The following is an 18,326-nucleotide window of genomic DNA, read 5'->3' on the forward strand; positions in this document are numbered from 1 at the left end:
TTATCATGATGTGATATTATATTTTACTATTATAAAATAAGTATTTATTGTATTGGTTTATATTAATATTATTGTCATTATTACAATAAAAATAGAGTAATAGTAACATGTCAAATGTTTTGTTTTAATCATTACGTGAAACAACTGGCATCTATTAAAATAAAAGAAATGTAGAAAAATTAACCATTAAAAACGTTGTAATCCGCCTTGTACTGCGTCTGTGTCGGAAATCCCGCCTCCTTTCTTTCATTGACTCCCTCTCGACCCAATGAGCGCGCAGTGGTTTGTGATTGACGTGTGAGCGGACGAATAGGACTCGGCCTTTCGGCTCCAGTGAGGGTCTGTACTCTCGGCTGATTTGCAACCCGCCGCCGCCGGAGCAGAGAAGAAGGAGACCGTCGCTGCTTCCACTCGTACCGTTCCAGGATCAGCGTCCTTTTCAGGGAGAAAACTGCCTCTGCTCGGTGAGTGGGACAAGCGGCACTGCATCCAGGGTAGCGAGGTGAAAGTTACCGAGTGTCCCGGTGCAGGAGCACCGCTGCTCTGACTGTTTAATGTAACGGCAGTTAAACACAACCACACACCAGCGGTTTAACGGCAGCCATGATGGACCTTAGTTTAAGGAGACAGGATGATCACATTTCTCTCTATTGTCAAATTCACGAGCCTCCTCAAAGAAACAACCACCGTTTTTCTAAATGAAATATATCTACAGTTGCAAATTGAGTTCACTTTTGGCTTTATTTTCTTTCATGACGTATATAGATGATTAATTAGTGTCGCAATGGACACTCGATGCGCGCTCACGCGCACCAAACGTGATTCCTCACCGAAGTTTAGATGAACAATGGACACAAAACAGCTGCTGGGTAAACTAAGAGGAATGTAAAAGCTGCTTTCTGCTCGCAAAGGATTTTTTTTCTGACACACACACACACACACACACACACACACACACACACACACACACACACACGCACCTACCTTTTTTTGGTTTAGTTTACCACTCAACCCTATGGCGGGACTTAAAGTGCCACAATTAAGTAAATACATGATTAATTACTTAAAGGTGGAATTACTTAAAATTGGAATTTATAAATGTTTCATTCATTAATCTAAATACTAAAATCTGTCAAACTCGCCCAATAATCTTTTTTTTTTTACATAAACTTAATCTATGTTTCACTAAATAATGGTGTATTTATTTGTCCTCCATTTGACTCCTCACTGAGAAAAATATGGAATTGGTTTAAATGTCAAAATGCACATGTTGCACTGTCATAATTATATGATCATGAATGGTAGATTACATTTACAAGTAGGGCCTGTTGGAGCCTGATATGCAACATGGAATAACTGGTCGATAATGGAACAAAAGTGCAGAACCCTAAATGAGGTAAAACCCAAAATGTTATAACTGGTCAATAATGGAACGAGACGCTGAGCCCAAAACTTAAAAACGTCTTAATATTACATTATGCGGCAGGCAAAATATTTTCCCCCTAATATTGTAATAATTTTATTACATCATATCTCCCGATGTGTCTCTTTTCTCCCGTTTCTTGAAACTTTCAGCAGCCGCCTCTGCCGTAGACATTTTAAAGGGTAGACGCCACGTAGGCTGCTGGGGCGCAAGAACTACGGCCGCCATCTTGGTCCGGTCCACATACCTGTAAACATAAACTGAAGCGGCAGAGAATTCAAGATGCCAGAGCACTGTGCGGCATATTCCTGCACGACTCGGCGGACTGTTGAAAGCAGGGCTCGTGGGATTACCTTTCACAGGTAAGATTGAACATTATTATTGATTGAATTTTATGAATAGAAGATTACTGTACCATATTTATGTCCACCAGCGAAATCGTCGCAATCTTAATATTAGCTAGGCTTTGTTTACGGCCTGTTCACCGGCTATTAGTCCAACTGAGACTTTAGAAATCATATGTTCCATAACACCAGACTTAGATTACAATTGACACAAGAATGCTATTGTTGAAATAAATCAAATATTGCCAGTATAACACTGACCAGTGTGGACTCCCTCAAATCTCCCGTTTTCATTTCGAAGGTTTCCCAAAGGCAAAGATTCGAGGAAAAAGTGGGAGGTGGCTTTGAGGAGGAAAAGGTTCACTGCGAGCGACTCCTCCGTGATTTGCAGCGAGCACTTTAAGCAGGAGGATTTCGACCGGACAGGACAAGTTGTCCGACTCAGAGAGGGCGTTATTCCCTCCATCTTCAACTTCCCGGTTCGCCAAAAAAAAGTAGGTGTATCATCATGAGACTGTGTGTGTGTGTACTGTCAATCCATTGGGAAAAAAATTTACTAATTAATTGCACAATTTTCTGTAAATAATTGCGATTAATCAGATTATTTTCCTACTTAAGACTGAAGCTTGTAATGCATATTATTCATGGGAAACCACGGAATTAATGTTGACTCAACATAGTAACTACTATGTATTAAAATTCAAATACTTTTTTTATAACCTTCTTTTAGCTTTGGGTGAATACCGTTTCTCTCCAGGTTTAGCAAACAAATATATAAATAAACAAATATCTTTCTTAAATCCGCAAAAAAAAAAAAGAAGACCTAAGTCTGGGTTTCCAGTATTTTATCCAGGTTTAGCAGTTTGGTGAACTACTGGTCAGTAAACATGACAAACTTCTGTTTTGCTGTGCAGGAAGTTGTTAAATTCGGCTTTACAAAGTGTGCTTAGACTGTCACTTGGGCTGACTTCAACAAGCCCTCAGACACTTTTTAAAGTGGAACTTTCTGCTTCAATATGATCCCATCGTTGCTCGCCATTCTGCTGCTCTGTACCCAGGGTGCTGCACCAGTCAGGGAGTAAATAAAAATTAATGGAAGTAAAGAGAACTGCAATAATTGTTAAACTTTTTTTTTACTTGTTCAACGCTTTAACTCAATTAATTAATATAATGCGTTATTTTTAACAGCCCTAATATCTATCTGTCTCTATATCTATTTTTTTATTTAAATTTTTTTGCTTCATTATTTTAGCTGGAAAAGGGCAGGACGAGGTCTACCTCCAGAAAAGCTGAAGAGAGTCAGTCTTTGGCCCCCCAGGATGAGCCAGAAGCTTCAACCTCACACTCACAGACTCAGGTTCATGTGAGCATTTCTATTCTAAATGTAAATATTCTATTGTCAGTCACGTAGCAGTGGTTGAATACTTATCCCGGTATCATATATATGTATAGTTTTCAAGTATTATGCTTCTTCATTTTAGCTGGAAAGGGGCAGGACTCGGTCTGCCTCCAGAAAAGCTGAAGAGAGCCGGTCTTTGGCCCCCCAGGATGAGCCAGAGGTGTCAACCCCACACTCACAGCCTCAGGTTCATGTTAGTATTTCTGTTTCAAACATCGTATCACAATGGTCCTCAACAGTAAAATCTCTCCTGATGCTGCCACTCATAGTAAACACATTCACAAATATTTATAGATATATTTTAGGGATGAGTACCGAATTCAGTACTTTCATAGGTACCAACCGAATTCCGGGGGTACTACTGAGTACCGATTCGCTTAAAACCAAACGGTACCATATTTCACATCCTTGTCACCGAGGAAGTGGAAGAGTAGACGATTTTCGGAGCTGGACTTGAACACAGCATTGCACACACGAGTATGATGACGTCAGCGGCCGCGGATTCGGTCAACAAAGCAAGCATGCGCAAGAAAGCGCTCAAAAGTTCAGCTCCACGTCTCAAAATGCGATGCAGATTACACTTGCTACACTATTTGTGACGTAAAGTGCGAGACCAGCGGCGGGAATACTTCTAATCTGAGGAAGCGCCGGGTAAAACACAAGAAGTTTCTCCAGGCTGGAGAGATTGCTCATTTGTGTTAAACTTATTTGCTCTCCATGGACCCCCGTCACACAATGTCTCCAGAAGGGAAAGGAATAGGAGGAGGTGGAGTTTACATCATAAGAAATAGATATGTTTAGATGGTATTATTAAAGTTATTAACATTGGTTACCACATAAACACACACAAAACTACTGAAAATTAGTCCCGGTTTTTCAAGTATTATGCTTCTTCATTTTAGCTGGAAGAGGCTGAAGAGAGTCTGTGTTTTGCCTCGGAGGATGAGCCAGAAGCTTCACCCCCACACTCACAGCCTCATGATGTAAGTTTATCTATTTTAAATTTAAATATTCTATTGTCAATCACGGGGCAGGGGTGAAATACTTATCCTTGTGTCATATACAAGCTGCTTCTTCGTTTTAGCTGGAAAAGGGCAGGACCCCGTCTGCCTCCAGAACAGCTGAAGAGAGCCGGTCTCTGGCCCCCCAGGATGAGCCAGAAGCTTCAACCTCACACTCACAGCCTCAGGTTCATGATGTGAGTGTTTCTATTTTTAACGTCATATCGTACTGGTCCGAGACAGTAAAATCTCCCGTTTGCTGCCACTCATAGTAAACATGCTTCACACACACACACACACACACACACACACACACACACACACACACACACACACACACACACACACACACACACACACACACACACACACACACACACACACACACACACACACACACACACACCCCCGCGCGTGATGTCCACAAGAAAGACAGTGGACCAAACTCTGTTGTTTCACTTCACACACATTAACTTTTACACACCAACTCAAACCATCTTCATCCCTCCTCCTCCTCCCAGGATCACGGCTACGCCCTGCCTGCTTCTCCTACCGCTCTCAAGGCCAGACTTCATGAAGCTTTAGCGAGAGTGGAAAGTCTGGAGCGAGAGAGGAAGAACGCCGTGGCGAGAGAAAAGAGGGCAAAGACCACCGTCGAAACTCTTTTGGGAGATTTGAAGGAAAAGAACCTCATTAACGAAGAGCTCAAAGAGAGGCTTTATTTCTACTCGGGTAAGATGAAAGTTTGCACAGATATTGCGCATAAATTCCTCTACATAGACTACATGGACTTATTTTTTTTTCTCGTATAATTTTAGATCTTCAGCTGGACTTCATGGCAAAGCAGGGCCGCGAGTACACAAAGGACTTCAGAGAGTTTGCCCTCGCACTCCACCTCCATGGTCCGAAGGCGTACGAATACCTCAGGGAGACTCGCAATTTCCCGCTTCCTCATCCACATACATTACAAAGGTAGTTTTAATGTTGTCCCGGTGAATCTCTGGGGAAATCCCTGTTGTAGATATGTGAAGTAGCTACTTGTCGGTGTTTTTGCAGGTGGCTGTGTTCAGTGGATGACGAGCCCGGCCTGAACAAGGCGACGCAGGATGATGCTTCTAGTTAAATGATCTTGTATCCGATGGGTTTCAGGTCCTCCGTGTGTCTAAAATGGTATGTATTTCACAACATCGAGTACATGCAAGTGTCAAAATGAACGTGTCACAACCTTTTATTTCGTTTGCAGGTACTTGTCCGTCACTGGATTTTTATTATTGACATAAGGACACGCTGATGGTGGTGATTCTCGAACTGCTCCAAGTTCAGCGGTACGTCCTCACCTGCAGGTTCAGCCAGGATCACTTGGCATCAGGTAGGGTTGATGCCTTTATAATTACAATAAATTCAGAAAATATTCTTAATAAATACCTTTATATGTTATGTCTTGTGAGTAATGTGTGTATTATGTGCCTATTTTCCATACAAGGTGGCTGGGATCATCACTGATGGCAGTGTCCCTGTCTGCGGTAGAGGTGTCCTCTGGTGAGACCGCTGAACAGCGTCCATTTCCATTCGCCAACATGTCGGCCGTTGTCAGTGACCGTTCGGTGGGAATAGTCTGGCAGAGAGCTGTCCTGTGATGTGTGCCGTGCAGGCTTGTTCAGAGATTGGAAACGGAGGATGTGTTTCTGCTTGGGTATCACGTTGAGGAGACACAGTTTGGCATCAACAATCATCATCCCAACTTGTTGTCGTTGGTTGTGTTTGTGTTTCTCAAGGCTCCACCACAACGCACCTCTCTCCACCTGCAGAAATAGGCCGGGAGCCAGGCCCGCCCCTCAGGATGTTTTTTACTCCCACTTTTTTAACAACTCCGACCTATTTGTTCTTGTGTTTGTCTCGAAAGTGTCTGTTTCCATTCCATCTAGAATTTTGGAGGATGTAAAGGTTGTCTATTGTGTTATCTTATACTGTATATGCACATATAATGTATTCATATGATATATATTTTCTTCATTTTTCAACTCATTAAAATAGCCGAGTAGTACACAATCTGCTTCTGCTTCTCCATCATATATATATATATATATATACATACAATTTTTTTTGCAAAATGCATACGATGTATTGCAGCGGAATATTCTGTTACTGTTTAGCCCACTTCGAAAATTAAAATACCCTGAACCTTGTGTCCTGTATCATACCTACATGTATGACGATTGCAGGAAAGAAAAATGTGAAAATCGGTTTAGTATTCAGCGAGTTATGATTGATTAAATGGACTGACGCTTCATTGCGCCTGCGAAACATTACACCGTGTAGAGCGGGCCATCAGACCAAGATGGCGGCCCCACGGCTCGTCGGCGCCAATAGGGAGTAGCGGTCGGTGTGGCGTCTACTCTTTATGTCTGATTGAAGACACTGACCGTGAAACGAGGCTAACTATTGGCTGTTGGCTTCTTCTCCTGCGGTGCTGATAGATTACAGCCTCCGGTGGCTCATTACTGCCACACTGTGGTGGCTACTTGAACAGATTAATTGAAAATGTGAAGAAAAAATAAAACAGGCCAATTTTGTTTAAAAACAAATGGTATTAACAAACTAATCAATGCTTAAGTTATTTGAGGAGTATTTTAGTGATCGATAAAACTGATTCGTTGTTTCTGCCAAGTCGAAAGGTTGCACATTGAGCAGATGTTGCCATCTTGGATATGAAAATTTAATTGGCTGATATAAGATTTTTTTATTTCCTTATATCAGAATCCAAACTTAAAAACTTTTCCTTTCCTTCCCCTTCCAGGATGAAGCTTCCGCCGTGGCGTTACCATGAGTGACTCTTGGCGACATTTAACAGGACAAAGACGGTGAACCGCTAACGATTCCCATGTTGGGGGTGGGGTTCACCTCGACTGTAGATGGAGTCGGCTTACGTTCTCCTTTTGTGGGGTCAACCTTAACCGTAACAGTTTAAGGACGGAGGAGGATACTGTCACACGACGTGTGCCCGGAGGGTAACGTGATCTGATAATTAAAGCTCCTCCTGCAGGTCGACCCGTCGCTTCAGCGACATGGACCCGTCCACTCAGGTGGTGGGTCTGGACCCGCAGGGGAACATGGTCTTCACTGTGGTGAAGACTATGGGGATCTTCCAGATGTCTCCCGAGCAGATGGGCAGTGCAGCACAGGGAGGGATGGGCCTGCACGGTTTGCCTGAGAACTCCCTGGTTCTCCCTCACGCACAAGGCCACGCGCCGCTCGAGCAGAGCCAGGCGGAGATGCCTCCGCCGCAGGTTTCGGCCCCCGTCCAAACTCCGCAAGTCTCTCAGAACAAAGAGGCGCCGCCGGGTTCGACCAGCAGCCGCATGCCGTTCGCAGAGGTGTCGTCGCTCCTGGATCCCAACATGAAGGGATCCAAGGCTCGTAAGTGTCCAGATGTCGGCTAAACATGTTCTACGTCAAAGAGGCACAGTGGAATCTAAATCTTTTCTCGTTTGCCCTCATACATACATAGACATATCACCCAGAACAAAAAATACTGAATGTAGACAAAATATGACACAAAATTGATTACGACAAAATAGGAAAGAAAACAGTGTAATGAGATTTCAAAATAGAAGTTAGAGAAATGAAAATGTGCAATATTCCCTTAGATTGTGCAATATATGATACAATTTACCCTCAATGTGCCAATAAAACAATGTAATCAGAATGAGCAATATATAATACAATATACCCTGTATATGCAGTATATAATACAGTGATCTCTGATGTGGCTCTAACTTCAGGAAAATACCTCATCTCCTACGATGAGATCAAGAGGCGTCTGCAGGCCCCGGAGAAGATGTCGCTGCGCTCGCTGGCGGCGTACACTCGGGTCAGCAGAGGCCCCGCCAGCAAGAAGTCACTCCTGGAGTCGCTCAAGGTGCTCGGGCTCACGCCGAGCACGACCACCTCCGTGTCCTCCTCTTTCTCCAAACTCACTGAAGGTGACGGCCGTGTTCGTGGAGCAGTGCCGCACTTTGCACTTTTCTGCGTTTGCCGCATTTGGTTTTTGCTTCACTTGCAGGCGACACCAGGGCTCTTTGCAACGACATGAAGGATTTCGCCCACGATTACATCGACTACGGCAACATGGCGAAACAGCTCATCCCCGAGACAAACACGGTCCAACACTGGTCCAAAATCATCGAATCCAAGTACGGTTGTCGTTGAAATGTTTCCTGTTTGACTGTGAGGTCTTCACTCAGAATAACACCATATAAACATGTTTAAATGAAGGGTTTGCTTCACGATTCACTTTTGCTAACACTATTCTTACATTTATACAGTCTTAACTGAATATACTAAACCTGTATCTCATTTTAAGTTTCATAAAAACGTTTTTTGACATTTTGCTTCTTTTGTCCTTTAAACATTTTCAAGTGGTTTGGGCCATATTGGCCATTTCAACTATTTTACCTTTTAAAGACCCCCCCCAAAAAAAAAAAGAAACGACCGTATTTTCTGGACTATTGAGCACACCTGAATATAAGCGTCACCCACCAAATGTAAAAAGAAAAAAAAGAAAGGTTGGCGTTTCGTGATGCACCTGAACGCATCACCCATGTATCAGCGGCATGAAGCGCTTTAATCTGCAAAAAATCCATAAAGTAGTCGCGGCATTGTTTAAGACGCAGGGTTAAAGTGTGAAAAAAGTAGTGGCTTATAGTCCAGAAATTACGGTACTTTTACAAATCGTAAAATGTGATAAAATTGTATGATTTTTTTTTTTTACAGCCATGATTGAAAAAGTAGTGCTCAGTCTAGTTCATGAATAAATACAATGACTATCCCAACCAATAGACCAAATTGTCATTAGCAATGTGCTTCAAACCTGCAAAAAAAGCTTTTATTTCCTAGAAATGCAGCCCGATTTATGTATTGTGACATTTTTAGGTACAGTTGCAGGGAATTTCTGAATGCTACTTCAATCACATTGCATCATAGACAAAATGTTGTTATGATATTGGATCAAACTTGCTGCTTTTAGCGAGTATTTGCCCCAAACAAGAATGTTCATCAGGTTGTGTTCTGTGCTTTCACTTTTTCTGTTTTTATAAAGTTGACATTTTCCTGGTCTAAGCGTTGCCTGTCCCGTCAGGAATCACCTGGAGGACATGAGGAAATGCTTCCGAGACCCGGCCAACAGCGGCGCGTTCGACAGCGTCACTCACGGCCTCGGCCTCGGGATGCTGGACGTCGCTCTGGACATGGTCGTCACGGTGATCGAGCAGCAGATCCGCATCCTGTCCGGCGCGGCGGCGGCGGACCCCGCCGATTCCAGCCCGCCCACGCGGCGCATCCGTAGGCGCCACCGCAAGACCCGGCCGGCGGACGGCGAGGCGGCTCAGAAAGTCGGCGAAGGCGTGGCGGAGCAGGGGAAGGTCATCGCTAAAGGAAAAGCCAGAGTGCGGGCGAAGAAGAAGGCGAGGCAGGAAGCCGGAACCTCCGGTTCCGCCGAGACGCACTCGGAGCAGAAGTCCGACGCGGCGGAGAATAACGTCCTCACGCTGGTGTCTGTGGGATATGAGGCCGTCTCCAGTGGGCTCAATGCAGAAGGAGGCGTTTGACACGAGAACGTAAAACGTCTGAAGACTCCAGTTCAAACGCAGATGAACATGGCGACATTGATAGTTTTTGCAAAAACTTTTCTTACTTCACGAGAATCATGAAGAAATGGCGAACGCAGGTTGGAACGTTTCCACGTAGACAGTGTCGCTCTTTTCTAGCAGCCTTCTGGGAAAAAAACACATTCCTCTAGAACCAATGTTTTTCTTCTTCTTGCCACTTATAAAAAAAACAATTAATTTCCCTTTTGTTTGTTTTCTTTCTGAATTTTAACTCGACTGTGGCTTCAGCTCACATTCGGAAGATGCTTTTTCAAAGCTGACCGTCTCTATGCTAAGCTAAGCCAACACGGTGCATATTTATTGTGCAGGTGAGCGAGTACATTCCCCAGTGTATTAGGAAAATACCTAATTCCCCTGTATATGAAGTCTAAATTAAACTGTGATTTTTTTTTTTTTCTCATTTCATGGTGTTATCGGACAGTTTATGTGAAAACAATGAGGAGCTGAAACCATATAGATATATTTGAGTGTCTTCATTTTCCTGTCATAATTATTCTTTCGATTTCAGTAAATAAACGAACGGAAAGTTTACTTTCTGTTCTGTGATGTTGAATGAATGAAGCTGTTGGTTTTTTCAAAGACTTTCCAGACAAAACAATGTACCCGACGTGGTGTGTTCATAGAGTCACGTCTGTCAATCCTGCAGTTTGCGAGCTGATTTAGTACTTTTGGCTTGTTTTGAAAGAAATTCATGCGTTTCTTGTGCAGAGTATGTTTTGCAATATAAAGCAGGATGTCAAACATGAGACTCGGAGACCAAAAGCAGCTCACAGGACGCTTCAATCCGGCCGATGAAAACATTGAAATTTTACCGCAGCTTTCTGAAAGGTCTTATGTTCCCATAATTTACTTTCCAATGTTTTTCCAACAGTAATACGTGTCCCCCTGGACTAAAATGTGTTTGACTCGCTTGAGCTAAAGTACTGACGACTGTTGGAGCAATGTGGAGTATTTTCTTCATATTGTACGAACGAACAAGAGCCACATGGTGGTGCAGTGGTTCACTCTGTTGCCTCACATCAACAAACCCCATGGTTTGATCCTAGGCCTTTTTCCTTTCTCTGAATACTATTTATCTCTGTGTTTATATTGACTATCAATTGGACGGATAAATAATTACAGTAAATGAGAAAATACCATCGAATAACAAAGTACCAGATTCCCACCTGGGATGTTTTTGTTTGGACTCACGTTTTCAAGCAGCTGCAAAGCATTGTGGGAGATTTTAATGCCACAGGAATGCACTCAGCAGGGCAGCCACGTGCTAATACCTTCACACACACACACACACACACACACACACACACACACACACACACACACACACACACACACTCAGGAGGGGTAGAACAGCTTTAGAAAGGATTTGTTGTGTATTAACCCTGAGGAGGAAGAGACAGCCAGCTGGAGTAGGAGCAAAACAAAACGGGACTAAACAACCCTGAGAAAACGTACGGGACAGAAATATTCATATTGATGAGCTCCAGACAGGCGTGCGAGCAGGTATGGCGCGCGGCTGCGGCCTCCCAGGCAGGTGAACCGGGAAGGAGGCGTCGTCTGAGGTGACCGAGTCGAACAAAAGGAGCAGCGGGTCTGAAACGAGCTGCGTTCTGTTGAGATGTCGGCCTGAGAGACTTTCCACCTGCAGCAGCGACGAGACGGCCGGACGGGGCGGGATGGGGCACCCCAACGTGCCCCCGTCGCACAAATACAGCCGATCCCACCGGGACAAGCACAGAATCGGCCAGCTGCAGCCCTACAACCCTCCAAATGGTGAGTTGTTTTGATCATTTTCAGGACTTTGAAAGGTCTGTGATTCCTGAATCGACCACTAATTCACCTTCGCTCATGACAGGCTTGATGAGATCAGTCAAAGGTGAACTGCATCGTGCCAAACCGTCTCTATTGTAGTTCACAAGAAGAAAAGAAACTCAATTCACTTATTTCATTCTTTATTCATCACCCAAAGAAAAACCTGTTGAGGATGAACCGATTTGTTGAAAATGTCATATTAAGGCCAAAAACTGATTCTCTGAATTATATTTAGTGAATCTCTCAGTCATTCTTTTTATTTCTGCTAAATATGAAACTCAGTTGGTGCAATATATTGATCAAATACATTTATAAGAGGATCAGTGCCATTGATTTTTGACAATTTGCTGATTCAACCAGAACATTTACTATTATTATTATTAGGTGTAGTAGTAGTAGTAGTAGTATTAACATTAATTCATTCCCAACATGTCAAAGCAGACAAAATACAGACACATACAAGAAAGCGACACATTTTTACACTAATATAAATGAATCTAGATGTATTGTCTATTTATATACATACACACGCACGCACGCGCATATTATGCAGACACAAACCTCGCCATGCACCTCCAAATCTCTTTACACACAGTTACAGGTAGACATTCACCACATTCGCCACTCTGGGTAATTTAAAGTCACAAATGATCTGGTAAATTCTAAGAAAACACAAATACAAACTCCACAAGACTCAAGACTGGAGAGATTCCCACCGTGTGAATCAAATGCAACCAATAAATCTTCTGTGGCATTAGTTCTTCAACTGAATGTTCACTGGGTTACATAGTGGAGAGTGAAGTATTGATTGGAAGACCTCTGGATGTATCACAGCCGTACCTCGGCTACCTTTCCTCATTGTGTTTTCCTTTTACCTCCCGCCCTTTGACCTGCGGTTGGTCTTCTGCCTCCTGACGTCTCCCTCCTCTCGTGTGTCCCTGCAGACAGCTTGAACACGGCATTAGGTGCGATCCGAGTCCTGGGACTGGAGCTGCTGGAAAAAGACGAGCTCAGGCCTCACCTGAACACGGTGCTGACCAACATTAAAGAGAAGAGTGAGTCCGTTCAGCTTCATGGTCACGTCCGACGAACTCTCGCTGAGAGGAAGGCAGCGGCTATTTGGAAAATTGCCGCTGCCTTCCTCCTTAATTTCAATGACAGCAGCGCTTTGGACGTGGGTGCCTGTGGTGCGTGATACTTTTAAGTCCTCGGCAGACGCTAAGCTGTATTTGTGTCTCCTGCCGGAGGAGCAATAGAGGGATGGAAAGGCAGCGGGACTGAGGAAGGGTCGGGGGAAACTATGGAACGATTGAAGAGACTCAGCTGCTGCTACTATGATACTACAGTAAAATGTTTCTCAAGGTCGAACCTCTGAAAGTGACTCTGAGGTCCAGTTTACACAACAGGGTTTTCAAATGAAAAACGCAACTTTTCTAAAACGTTTTTTTCTGAATATGTAAATATAACATGTAGTTCCATTTGTGCCCAGATAAAGGCGCTGCTGAGCAGGTGGTGATTAGTGGAATCCTGCCCATCCTCTCTCTGTCTCTGAGGAGCCGCGGGCCTCTCACCGTGCTCACCGCAAAACTCGTGGCTGAACTCGCCAAGGAATGTAAGCTATTATCTTTATTGTTTACCAACAGAGTGTGGGTTTATTGCTTTTTTTTTTTTTTTTTTTTTTTTTAACTTGATATTGGATACGTCTACTGAGTGTTTTCGTTTCTCATTTTACAGCTGTGATTCGAAAAGGTTTTGGTGACGCAGGCTTGGTAACGGCCCTGCTGTCGGTGCTGACGAGCAAAGATCAGGAGCTGCTGGTTCACGCTGCGAGAGCCATCTCACGCATGTCTTATGACAGCTGTAAGTCAACACAATCTCAAAAGCCCACCTGAAGACACGGACGTGTTATGGTCACCGCGGTGAAAATCCACATAACAACACAGTTTTGCGACACCCCTGGACTCCCGGGGATGTCATGCCAGAAATGAAGACGAGGCTGGAGTAATGTTCAGCCTTTCTTAGACGTAATCTGTGGGAAAGCAAAGGTCTTTCAATCAAAGGATAGTTGAGGTGGTAATCTCTGACCGTCTGCTATGGGAAGCTCAGACTGCCTCACTGTGTTTAACAGTAGCGTAGTGGTACTGTAGTAATTGAATAATCCCAAAGTTATTTATGTGTCTGTTAAAAATTACCGTGCATTTGACGTACTTCTGAAGAGGCAGATTCGGATCCTCCCTGGAAAACCTGGGCCGAGCTTCAGAAAGAAAGAAAGAATTTTGGACTCAAACAGATTTTAAAGTTGACTTATATCGATGTCTCATCAAAATAATCACAAAAAGAGTTCTTTGATCCATCCCTACGTTAATCTATTAATGCACCCACCAATTACTACATCAATCCATCCATCCTTTCATTGTCCATCCACAAAGCCATCACTCAACATCCAATAACACACACCTTCATTCAACTAATAAAACTCACATTAATCAATCCATCAATCCATCCATTCATCCATCCATTCATCCATCAATCCATCCATCCATCCATCTATCCATCAATCAATCCATCCATCCATCCATCCATCCATCCATCCAATAGATTGTGCCTTGTTGTCATGTTGCTTCATTGCATTGCTGTGAGAAAAGAGTCACCTCATTGTCTCAGGTTTTATCTCCTCTGCGTTTCCACTCCCTCCTCCTCCAGCTAAGCAGCAGGAGCTGTTACTGCGCCGGGGGGCGGTCTCTCGCCTCGTCGCCATCCTGCTCCGACTTCCAGACGGGGATGAGCTGGAGGAGGTGTGCCTTCAGGCCCTCTGCAACCTCAGCGGGATGGCGGTGGCGGAGGAGGCCGGGCTGGTGTGGGAGAGGGGGGCGTCGGTGAGGCCGGGGGAGTCTGTGTTTCATGGCGCTTCCCCGCACACCTGCGGGTTCGCCTCCTCCGTCATCCTGGTGAGGGCGTCTCAGTGGGGGCCGGGTCAGTACGCAGTCAACGTCGAGGTCTTCCAGCGCTGCTCCTCCTCCCTCTGGAGCCTTCACCGGAACAGGCGGACTGCTCGCTGTTTCCCCTTCTCCCGCTGGGGGAGCTGGCCCAACCTGTACAAAGCCATGAAGTTCTCCACCAAGAACGGCCCCCACTCAAAAAGTCTGAAGATTCGCGTGTTTCACACTTTACTCTGACGCCTTGAGTACTAACAACATGACGGCATGAACAAACGGACGATAAAACCTTAATGGGATTACCATGGCTTCTCTACTCGTGCAATTCTAAATCTGATCAACATGCAACAAACATCAGGAGCTTTTTGACACACCACAAACCTGGACGTGCACGCAAAGATTTTTTAACGGCACACATTGAAATGATCTTGCGTTCTCTTTGTGAGTTCAGGGTTTATTTTATAGATACAAAAAAACTAAAAGTAACCCTTGCTATATAGATTTGTTGGCCTTAAAATGTTAAAAATTGTCCATCCAGTCACACCAGAAGACATTGTCATAATTGCCTGAAATAATGTTTTATCAAACCTGTTTAGTAAATGTTTGAGCACCTCTGAGCACAAGGTGACTAGTCTCTAACTGAAGTTCTGGTCAAAATGTTTCTTATTAACTTTAAGGATTTAAGGTTTATGTACCTGGTGTATCTTGTATGGAAAATATCAAGAAGTTACATTGTTACATTGAGCTGCTTTATGCATCGTTTGCAGGAAAACTTTTTCAAGTGAAAATGCAAAACTTTCGTCGCATTTTAGGGGTCAACGGTGGTACCCCGAGACCCTGAAAATGGGGGACAACGCAACTTTCTGGAAACGCTATCGGGCTCTGTCTCCCTGTAGACGGCGGAAACGCTGCTTCTGCACAAATACACAAAAACGATCCGTTTTCACTTGAATCGTTGTGTAAAAAGGGTCCGAGGCGAGACAGCAGGGTGAGAAAACTACATTTTCAAAGATTTTCTACAGATATGAAGATAAAATACTTTGTTTTTCTTCTTGTTTTTACTTGTTTCTCAAGCTTTGAACTTTTGACCTGAGCATATCAAGGCATAATTAAGACATTACAAAAAAATCTAAGAGAGGATAAAACATTAGCGCTTTTGGCCAGTAGCGAAGAGACTATTCTAGTGACGGCAAGGACCCAAGCTTCCTGGAAGAGGTGCATTGTGGCACTGGATGTCCAATTTTAGTTACTAGTAAACAACCGCTGCCAAAACTGGAGCTAAGCTGAGAGTTCCAGCGTGCTGAGAAGAGTGAGAGGTGTTTGCATGAAGCCGACGTTAGCTTTACACCTCTCCGTCGCCCTCTGTAATCTGTCTGATCCCCACAAACACACAAAGGATCGGAGCCAAGTTCCTATAATTACACCTGTTCTGCTCCTCCTGGTATCTGTCGAGAATCTGTGTTCACTGACACCTCTCGGTGTAAAACACTAGCCTCTTGATATTTTCTCTTTTGATCATCACTACCTGAATTACAATAAATGTTAGGCTGTTTAAAATGGATGAATAATCATTTTTGATTTGTTTACAAGTGCTTGAGATCATTTCGAATGGCCATTTTGCACTTTGCAAAATGCTTTTTCTGCAGTTTGTTTATGGAGGAGAATTCAAATTTACCCTCGCGACACTTAACACATGGGTTTCTCTGCAACACTGTTAAAATGACGAATGCCCTTTGCAGTATGTGTCATTCACCAGGTGTCATTGTTTACACTGAATTTGTGCACATTTGGGTTTTAATGGTCTGTATGTTTGACAATGCATCATTAAAGGACACACATAAAATATTTTGAGTTTTATTTTTGTTAAAACTATGCATTGAATGTGGTGCAGAGTCTATATATTGGGGATTTCACACTTTCCCCGACGCCTGAAGTTTGTTCCCTCCAGACCACAGCATCACTTTATCAGTGGAGGATCAGAGGTCGACGTGCCGAGTGGCCAGAAATGACGCCTGCTGGGAAACCCCCTGATCTGCTCTGGGATTAGTGAGACACTCTAAGAAGACTTAAGACTTCAAGGGAAATGAGCACCACACACTGATGGACATGGAGATGGAGCGTCTCATGTTTAGTTTCTCCGGTCGCAGACCAAAAACGTGTCTGGGAGGTTGATTGGTGACCTTAAATTGCCCTTAAGTGGGAAAGTTGTGACGACCACAGGCCTTGGTCAGTGTGTTTTCCTGCACTCCTGCCTCTGTCTTCCTCTACCCGAGCCTCTTGATTGCCGGCCCCTCCCACCTTGTTTAGGCATCAGCTTCACCTGCTGGGAGCCTTTTAAAAGCTTGGTGAATCCAAGATGGCCGCCTTGCTCCCTTTCACCTTGATTTGGGCTTTATCGTGTTGAGTTTATCTCATAAGTCATCTCATAAGGAGAGAGGTTTTTTCGAGCCGTTAGTTGTTTCAGTGTTGTCCATGCGGCGAGCAGCAGTTGTCTCGGGAGCAACCCCCCCTCCCCTGAAGTGTTTGCCGAGACAAGTTGTCTCCCCAGTATACACTGTTTTCAGGTGCATAAATACCCACCGCCAGGACGCCATGGAGACTCGGGTTCAGTTTTCAGTTAAATTGTTTGGTTGGAAAATTGAATTTATATTAGTTTAATACACATTTTCCCAAATCTCAGCATAGTAGGACATATAAAGCACTATAAGAGAAAAATTGAGAATATGTAGGCTTTTTCTACTTCTCTCTAGTTTTATATAGAACATCATTAGATTTTAACAGTTTTGTGAGATTATGAGTGACTCTCTATGTTTGGACTTTCTTCCTGTTCACGGTGTACCTGCTCTGAATACTCAGTTGGGATCACCTCCAGTCAGTTGGATTATTTAAAAAAAAAAAAAACCAGCATTTTATAACCAGACTTTACCACCAGATGGCAGACATGAGCTTTGGAGGAACCTTTGCCGTCATTGTACAGTGTGTAAATAAAAAAAAATGGATCGCCAACTGGTGACTGAGAACAGTGAATCCAGGCAGGGACTGAGTCTAATAAGGAGCCTGAGAGCTCATCTGAGTGGGTTTGCTGAGATATCCACACAGATTTAGTGGATCACCGGGTCCACGGTAATATGAAAGCAGTTTGCAAGTTAACTTGAACACTTGACCTTTGACTGTGAATCTGTTAAATGCAGCATCCAACACAAAGACAGACACGTGCGTTTCCTCACTCATCATTTCTCTCTCTCTCTCTCTCTCTCCTTTCGCTTTGTTTAATTACCTCTCTTATTGGTTCCATCCCGCCTCAGGCGTCCAAACGAAGGGGGCGCGTCGTCCAATCAATCTTAACTTTATTACTCTGGGAACCACTTAAATATTTGATGTGAGATGAGATTAGACTTTGGAATTATTTACAAGTAGACAAGTGTTGCATACACCTACTGACTTGTCCTCTGGTGGGAATGGGTTCACCGCTGACTTGTTACAGTGCGAGAAAAAGACGGATAAGAAAAGACCCACTAACACCCGGATATTTTCACTTCACAATTAGCTGAGGGAAAAACTCCTGGAAAAGGAAACGCACTCGGTCAGGTGACGACTGAACATCTGGGGTCTGAAATTTTACGAAGCAGAGCTCAGAGGCCGTGTCAGAGAGGATTTTAGAAAAGAGGCAATGAATTAAATACGAGTTAAATAAGGCCCCATTGACACATTTCTAGTGTAAAAACATCAATTTTGCATTTTCAAT

At 43.7% G+C, this 18,326-nt stretch overlaps 3 protein-coding genes across 4 annotated transcripts; all 3 read left to right on the forward strand.

Moving 5' to 3' along the window:
- Positions 1-367: 367 nt before the first annotated feature.
- LOC308120640 (uncharacterized protein) lies at positions 368-5,143 on the forward strand (the record flags this gene model as incomplete). The annotated part of the gene is made up of 9 exons (XM_080481367.1): positions 368-464; positions 1,576-1,785; positions 2,069-2,261; positions 3,020-3,130; positions 3,249-3,359; positions 4,069-4,149; positions 4,251-4,364; positions 4,689-4,899; positions 4,986-5,143. The coding sequence occupies exons 2-9, from the start codon at positions 1,706-1,708 to the stop codon at positions 5,141-5,143; spliced, it is 1,059 nt and encodes a 352-aa protein (XP_080337493.1). The 5' UTR covers positions 368-464; positions 1,576-1,705.
- A 266-nt stretch (positions 5,144-5,409) lies between these two features.
- On the forward strand, positions 5,410-10,388 carry LOC308119859 (uncharacterized protein). Its single transcript, XM_080480112.1, has 7 exons — positions 5,410-5,536; positions 5,651-5,706; positions 6,965-7,028; positions 7,211-7,584; positions 7,950-8,150; positions 8,231-8,360; positions 9,305-10,388. Exons 3-7 carry the CDS (start codon positions 6,991-6,993, stop codon positions 9,771-9,773), a joined length of 1,212 nt encoding a protein of 403 aa, XP_080336238.1. The 5' UTR covers positions 5,410-5,536; positions 5,651-5,706; positions 6,965-6,990; the 3' UTR covers positions 9,774-10,388.
- Positions 10,389-11,132: 744 nt separating this feature from the next.
- Positions 11,133-16,421, forward strand: LOC308122286 (rap1 GTPase-GDP dissociation stimulator 1). Of its 2 annotated transcripts, XM_080484028.1 has the most exons (5): positions 11,133-11,606; positions 12,590-12,700; positions 13,135-13,257; positions 13,380-13,505; positions 14,349-16,421. In XM_080484028.1, exons 1-5 carry the CDS (start codon positions 11,510-11,512, stop codon positions 14,819-14,821), a joined length of 930 nt encoding a protein of 309 aa, XP_080340154.1. In that variant the 5' UTR covers positions 11,133-11,509; the 3' UTR covers positions 14,822-16,421. The 2 variants fall into 2 exon arrangements, with proteins under 2 accessions (XP_080340154.1, XP_080340155.1); XM_080484029.1 differs by lacking the exon at positions 12,590-12,700 and having other exon boundaries at positions 11,218-11,606; positions 14,349-16,420.
- Positions 16,422-18,326: the final 1,905 nt, after the last annotated feature.

This window comes from Lipophrys pholis (assembly GCF_963383615.2).
Source record: "Lipophrys pholis genome assembly, chromosome: 1".
Lineage (NCBI taxonomy): Eukaryota > Metazoa > Chordata > Actinopteri > Blenniiformes > Blenniidae > Lipophrys > Lipophrys pholis.

Excerpts from the sequence above, each read along its gene's own strand:
- LOC308119859 (XM_080480112.1), top strand. The coding sequence starts at position 6,991 with ATGAGTGACTCTTGGCGACATTTAACAGGACAAAGACG. Across the intron at positions 7,585-7,949 it reads CATGAAGGGATCCAAGGCTC|GAAAATACCTCATCTCCTAC; the intron begins GTAAGTGTCCAG and ends CTCTAACTTCAG. Across the intron at positions 8,151-8,230 it reads TTTCTCCAAACTCACTGAAG|GCGACACCAGGGCTCTTTGC; the intron begins GTGACGGCCGTG and ends CTTCACTTGCAG.
- LOC308122286 (XM_080484028.1), top strand. The coding sequence starts at position 11,510 with ATGGGGCACCCCAACGTGCCCCCGTCGCACAAATACAGCCGATCCCAC. Across the intron at positions 12,701-13,134 it reads GACCAACATTAAAGAGAAGA|ATAAAGGCGCTGCTGAGCAG; the intron begins GTGAGTCCGTTC and ends ATTTGTGCCCAG. Across the intron at positions 13,258-13,379 it reads GGCTGAACTCGCCAAGGAAT|CTGTGATTCGAAAAGGTTTT; the intron begins GTAAGCTATTAT and ends CTCATTTTACAG.